At 40.4% G+C, this 7,360-nt stretch overlaps 1 protein-coding gene across 1 annotated transcript; it reads left to right on the forward strand.

Annotated features, from left to right (window-relative positions):
- The first annotated feature begins 2,376 nt into the window (after positions 1–2,376).
- On the forward strand, positions 2,377–2,949 carry LOC130980855 (uncharacterized). Its single transcript, XM_057904496.1, has one exon. It carries the CDS (start codon positions 2,377–2,379, stop codon positions 2,947–2,949), a length of 573 nt encoding a protein of 190 aa, XP_057760479.1.
- The last annotated feature ends 4,411 nt before the right edge of the window (positions 2,950–7,360 follow it).

Raw genomic sequence — 7,360 nt, forward strand, 5'->3', positions numbered from 1 at the left:
GATCCATGATGAACGGCTCAGCTTTAATATCTTCAAACTCTCACAAGAAGTAGACCAAAAACACAAGGAACCAAGTAAAGACCATGATGAGATGCTAAAGGAGGAAGCAAGCATAGAAGCACACCCAACCTATCTGGAGACCCCTTTGGTTAATAAACAAGGGAAACAGCCACTACCACAGCTCAAGGAAAAGTTGGAGGAACCTAAACCTCTAGAGGCATGTGAAGACAACATCATAACTCCTTTAGAAAAAGAGGTAACCAAGAGCAAGGAGACATCAAAAGAAACAAAGAAGAAGGTACCAAGGAAGTGGAGGAACAAAAAGATCCCTACGGAAGACTTCTCTCCAGGAGATAGAGTGATCTCAGCTTACTTTCCAGATATCCCGCCTAATCTCCCTACTGTACCATCTCAGTTACCTAAAGTCTTCACGATCAACAGAGTTCTCTCCCTGGAACATGTAGAGATCATTGATACAACCAATGGATACAAGTCCACAGCAAGAGGGGAGGACTTCAAGTATTACCAACCACCCTGATTGGGGGAGAAACGTCAAGCTAGTGACGCTAAAGAAGCGCTTCATGGGAGGCAACCCATGTTTTATATGCTTTTAGAAGATAGTAAATAAGTCAATATTTATGAATTCAAACCCAAACTTAACAAACTCTTGGTGGAATCCTTATTGTGCAGTATACAGTGAAGAACAAGTTTGGTGTTCAAAGCATGCCAAGAAAGCATGTATGCAACTAAGAGCATGCTAGTCTTGGAAGCTTTGAACAGAACTTTTCATCACAGTGCTTCAAACTAAGTTTGGTGTCACCCCATGGTGCCATCAATTTGCATACAAGGACCCACGAATAGTTAGTTAGCTAGTTGGAATTCATGAATAAACAATTTAATCTTTTCTTATTTTTTTTATTCTAGCCGTAAAGTTCATGTTGTCATTTTAATGTCTTTTCTCACCTTTCTTATTTTGTCTTTATAGGAAAAAGAAAAGGAGCATTGATGGGGATTGATTGGACAATTAAATGAGGGAGGTTCAACCACTTCATGAAGAGAACTACACACTTGTCTCAAGAAGGAACGCATGGGGAAATGTTGCCATGCAACATTAAAGAATGAAGACCCTTTGAAGACCGAACCCTTCACTCTCATTAAGTGATGATCCTTGTCCTTCCTTCATAGACAACCCCAACCGTCCATCAAGCAACCATTCTTGCAATCCACACCTTCCATTCTCTCATAATCTCCCTATATAAAGGAACCTTGGTGCAGCCTCACTCCTCACATTCAAATCCCCATTTTCCACACTCTACACTATTGGCGCACTAAAATCCTTCATCACGAATTGTCCTAGCTAACCCACTCTTCATCTATCCGTATCCTCAAAACACCTCAAAACAGCAACGCAAATCCATGGCGTCATCAAGCTCCAAGAGGCAGAAGAGGAAGGAACCAATGGAGAACACTCCTTATGATGAAAAGAGGTTCAAAACTGCCTTCCATGAACGAGAATTTGAGCGGATAAAACTCAAAAAGATACTGCCCGAGTTAACCTTCCAAATCAATGAAAACGAATACCCACAGATTCCGAAGAAGATAGAAGAAAGATGGTGGGAATTGCTCACTAATCCAGAAGGGAAGATCAATGCAAACCTCATCAAGGAATTTTATGCAAATGTGGTAAGAGAAGACAAAACCAGGGACCCAACCATCAAGAGCTATGTAAGAGGAAAGGAAGTGGACTTCGGCCCAAGTGCTATAATGAGAACTCTTCACCTGAAAGCACCACACTTTGATGAGCCCAGTTATCATACAAGGATAAATAAAAGCCAAGATAATGACGAGCTCACTGAGATCGTGGGTGACATTTGTGTTATAGCAGCTGACTGGGAGAGGTATAAAGATGGGAAACCCAGGTTCATCAAGAGGGGAGACCTTAGCCCAGAAGCCAAAGGCTGGTTTGAACTCGTAAGGAGATCTATTCTCCCAGCTGCAAATAATTCAGAGGTGAATATTAATCGGGCAACTATGGTACATTGCCTAGTACAAGGTGGAGAAATCAACGTGCATGAACTTATAGCCGAAGGAATTCAAGAGTCAGCCGAGAAGCTTGAATCAGGTGCCAGACTTTGGTACCCCAGCACCATTTTCAGATTGTGCAAAAAGGCCAAGGTAGTATTTGAAGATAGCAAACCGGACTGGGTGAACCCTGGGAAATTAATGACAGTCGAGTGATTGGTCTATACCACACCCGCTCAGCAACTAAGAAGGCCACATATAGGAAAGAAAAAAGCCAAGGAAGGAACTCATCAAGAGGAATATCACCAGGAAGAATATCAACAAGAAGAGCATCATGACCCAGCCAACTTAAATATGATTCACCTTCTAAGAGCCATTGAAGATTTGAGAATGAGACATATAGAGGGACAAGAGCAAATACTTCATATTCAGTCCAAATGGATAGAACAACAAGAAGAGTGGCAGAAACAACACATGGAGCAGCAACAGGAGCAATACTCCCAACTGACTCAAGCCATCCACCAAGTTACTGAGAGGCAAGAATGTCAAGATAAGCAATTGCATGAACTCAATCAGCGGCAATTAGCTCAGATGAGAACATTCAATGAGTTCACTGTACTTAATGAAGGACGTCAATTACATAGGAAGGAGTTCAACGTAAACACTCAAGCAAGATTGAACTACATGTCCAGTAATATGCATCATCTACACTATGCCATCCCTACATATGATGAGGTCCAAAAAGATTTTGTAGAACAAGAAGAGAGGAAGGTAAAACAGCAAAAGGAAACACTCAAGAAGAAGATGGAAGATGGAGGTTTCTGGAAGAAACTGTTTGGAAAAGGCAAAGGGAGTGGGAGTACAAGCACTCAAGAGGGACACAAGGAAGACAAGCAAGGAGGAGAGCATGGACAACCACAAGAATAAAAGGTGGTGGAGTTCCTTCTTTACTCCATCTTTTTTCTATGCTTTAAATAAGGAAGATCTTGTATGAAATAGAACATGCTTCCATGCTAGTTTGAACCTTTTCAATTCTGCATTTTTAGTTTTATTGCTTAGGTCTATGTTTGCTGGTTCTTTATGTCACTGCACCACTACTTTACTTAATTGTATGTTTGTCCTTAGAATCAAATGAAAAAGAGAATGATTGTGTTTTAAAAAGACCAGAGAGGAGTTCATAATATGGAGTAATTTTCTGAATCTTTAGTGTGATCATAAGTTAGCTAAGTTGGTTCAACCATGAGGTGGGAAGACAACTATCTGTCCTGAATCATATGCTTTGAACACACCCCATGAGACTAGCTAAATAACAAGATCCTAATAAGAGAAAGGGAAAGAACAATGAAATTGAAAAACAAAAGAAAATGAGTAAGCAATAAGGCTAGGCACCAATGGTTTTAATCTTGAGGCATGTGTCTGTGGTGTTCCTGTGTGAGAGATCTACTTGGATGAATAAGCTCTTAGGGGTGCCTTATCACTTGGTAACTTGGGTTAACTAACTCGGAATTATCACTGAAAGTCCACTATCAAGAGTAACCCTCACTACAGAGCATTTAGTAACCCAAAGAGGTGCTGGACACCAAGGTCTCAAGAAAAGAAAACAAATAAACCATATGCCTGTGGTGTGTATGTATGGGGGAGAGACTTGAGGAAGTAAGTCCGTAGGGGTGTTTCAACACCTAGCACCTTGAACCAACTGGTTCGGGAGTGTTGGCTGAAAGCTTATTTTAAAGAGTTGCCCCCTTACAGAGCACCTAGCCTGAAGAACACAAATAAGCCCTGAAATGACAATAAAAGGATCAATTAAGGTCTCATGGCATGTAAGCAAAACCAGTGTTTTAGAGCATGATAAAGGTCTGAAAGCCAGTAATGGAATGAACCTAAGTTGCTATGCATGAAACCACCATAAAATCAGTAACATGACCTCCACAAGAATGACTCATTTCTCTTGGCATTCCATTCATCATTCCCTTGTTCCAGTACTTGCTTAGGGACAAGCAAGCTTTAAGTTTGGTGTTGTGATGCAAGGGCATCTTGGCCAGTTTCACTGACCTTTTCTTTACTGTTTTTAGGGTAGTTTCATGCATTTCCTTAGGAAATAAGCTAGTTTTGGGTAGTTATTCACTTACACCTTGATTCAAGCATACATTGTGCATTTTACATGATTTCATGAGGATTTTGCATGAATTTAGTGACAATTGGTATGTTGCATTACCCATGACTTGGACTAGAACTTTGATGCACTCTATTGCTTGATTTCAGGACCAAAGGAAGAAAGGAGGAACCACTTAGCAGTCACGTTAATCTAATTAACGTAGCCACTAACGTGGAATGGGAGGTAACCTGCAAAGTTAATGAGAAAAGTGATTGCCAATAACGCTCTCGAAGCCATCATTGCCCACGTTAAGAGTCACATTAACTAAGTTAACGTGAGCTCTAACGTGAAGGAAGGACTTTGAGCCAACGTTAGTGACACTTAACATTATCACTAACGTTGGCCAATGATCATAAGTGGCCACGTTAGAGTCCACATTAACTTGGTTAACGTGGCCTCTAACGTTAATAAGGGGAAGGAAGCCAACGTTAGTGATGTTCAACATTGTCACTAACGTTGGCCTAAGGTGCAATGTGCCACGTTAACTTCCACGTTAACTTGGTTAACGTGGGAGCTAACGTGAGAGGCAAGAATGGTCGACAACGTTAGTGACACCCAACATTGTCACTAACATTGGAAGCAACCACAAAACCCCAAGGAGCCACGTTAACTTCTACGTTAACATAGTTAACGTGGAAGCTAACGGCAATGAGTGAAAGATGAGCCAACGTTAGTGACACTCAACATTGTCACTAACGTTGGAAATGGTTTGCAAAGCCATGTTAGAAGCCACGTTAACCTAGTTAACGTGGACTCTAACGAGAATAGGGGCATATTGGAACGTTAGTGACAATGTTGAGTGTCACTAACGTTCTCGAAGATTGGCACACCTACGTTAAAAGAGCCACGTTAACTAAGTTAACGTGGACTCTAACGTAGGAAAGGGAGAGGCTCTCAACGTTATTGGGAAAGTTGAGTCCCAATAACGTGTGTGAAGGACAAAGAGGCAACGTTAGTGGCAACGTTTGTGCCACTAACGTTGAAGTTAACGTGGCCTTTACTTGGGTAAGAAACGTTAGTGAAAAAGTTGAATGACACTAATGTTTTCGAACCTATTTTCTCACTGAATGTTAACACCTCTAACGTCTTGAGCTAAAGTCTCTGCCCACTTCACACTTTCTCTCTGCAAAGTAAAACCAAGCCCAAATAAAGAAAAGAACTGCTTCAAACTCAAGATCCAAAGGCCCAAGACTTGAAGAACCAACTAGAAGCTGAGAAGAGTAGTATATATAGGAGTAGCTTTGAATTATTAGGCAGTTCTGGAGGTTGAAGGGGGAGAACTACTCTCTGTATTTTACTCTGCTTTTCTAGTTCATTGATGTATTCTCCATCTTTGTTTTCATTTTCTAGAGCTATGAATAACTAAACCCCTTTCATTGGGTTAGGGAGCTCTGTTGTAATTTGATTGATCAATACTAGTTTTCATTATTCTTCTTCTCTCTTTTCTCTTGATTTTACTTGAAAGCTTTCGATCTTCATCCCATTGGGTAGTTATCTTGGAAAAGGAGCTATTCAAACTTGGATCACTTATGAGCCTTGAAAGAGGAATGAAGAGATCAAGCTAGAAATACTTTCTCATGCTGGACCAAATTGGGTTTGGATGGATATGTGACTATAATCCTCTCAATACTTGATTTGGGAAATGCATGTGGTATAATCAGTGACCACACTTCATCTCTTCTCATGAGCAATTGACCAAGGAATTGGCTATTGATCAAGATTTGAGAGATTGAATTGCAAGAAATTGTAATTCAATCAATTAAGATTGCCAAGGAGATCAATGAGTGCATTGATTGAGGAAGAGATGAAAATGACTTGATCCGGAGAATTGCAACATCTCCTATGCCCAATGAACTCCCCAAATTCTGATCTAACCCATTCTCTTTAATTTCTGCGTTTATGTTCATGAGCAAACACCCCATTCCCATTTACAATTCTGCAATTTAATTTCAGTCATCTAATTCCAGCTCTTTAATTCTAGCATTTACTTTTCATGTTATTTACATTACTGCCATTTTATTTTCTGCAACTCTCAACCCAAATTCTGAATTAGCTCAACCAGAACATTCTTCTAATTAAAGTTGCTTGATCAATCAATCCCTGTGGGATTCGACCTCACTCTATTGTGAGTTTTTACTTGACGACAAATTCGGTACACTTGCCGAAGGAAATTTGTTGAGAGACAATTTCCACCTGCATCAACAGGTGGGCGGGTGGTTGTGGAGCCTCAGCTGGGGCTCTTTCTGTTCCTTTCCTTGCCGGAGATTTGGGAGTAGCTTTCTCTTTTCCTTTCTTGGTGGCCATCCTGAAAAAGGGAAGAGAAAGTAAATTAAATTCAAAGAGATAACTATAGCAAGGAAGAGAATGGAAAAGGTGGTGATGGATGCACGTTAGGATGTAACTGACGTTAACACATGCTCGCGAGTACATGTGAAAAGCCATTAATGGAAAATAGCTAGTGCATATAAGGACAAGTGAATGCAAGGTGTTTTTTGGCATTCCGGCAAAGTGCATGAGTAGCATATACCAAGCATTACTGGTAATAAATCACCATGTTTGTATTGACAATTATGTTCAATTAATAAAATAGTAAATGGAGTTTATGAAAAGCAAGCATTGAATAGTATAAAGTAAAATAGAGAAGTGCATAATGCTATATGGGCTTTTTCACAAACACAAAGCACGCATGGTGAATACGGTATAGAAAGTATTAAAGTGAACATGCAAGCAACCCTTTAAAAATATAATTGCCGAACAATTTTGCAACAATCCACAATGACCCAAATAAAATTCCAACATCAATAAAAATAATGCAATGAATAAAAGTATGAAAACAAATTAAAATAAAATAAAAAGAAAAATAAGAAGAATGAGAAGGGAAAGAAGGGAAGAGGAAGTAAATAAGAAAGGAAAAGAAAAATTAGGATTTGGAGGAGAGAAAGATAAGATATGTGGCAATTTTAGGGTGAGCTGTGCGGCGCATGCGACGCGGCCGCGTAGGGCACGCGTTCGCGTGGATGCGCGTTAAGTATGGGCACGCGATCGCGTCAGTCACGCGATCGCGTCAGTCACGCGATCGCATGACTCATGTTATGCTTCTGGCGCGAGTGCAGCCTCGCGCCAGCACAACTCTCTGTTCAAATTAATTTATTTGCCAAAATTGGGGTGACGCGATCGCGTGCC

Source organism: Arachis stenosperma, chromosome 5, assembly GCF_014773155.1.
Source record: "Arachis stenosperma cultivar V10309 chromosome 5, arast.V10309.gnm1.PFL2, whole genome shotgun sequence".
In the NCBI taxonomy this organism is placed as follows: domain Eukaryota; kingdom Viridiplantae; phylum Streptophyta; class Magnoliopsida; order Fabales; family Fabaceae; genus Arachis; species Arachis stenosperma.

What these genes read in the sequence shown, in the direction of transcription:
- LOC130980855 (XM_057904496.1), top strand. Translation starts at nt 2,377, where the DNA reads ATGATTCACCTTCTAAGAGCCATTGAAGATTTGAGAATGAGACATATA.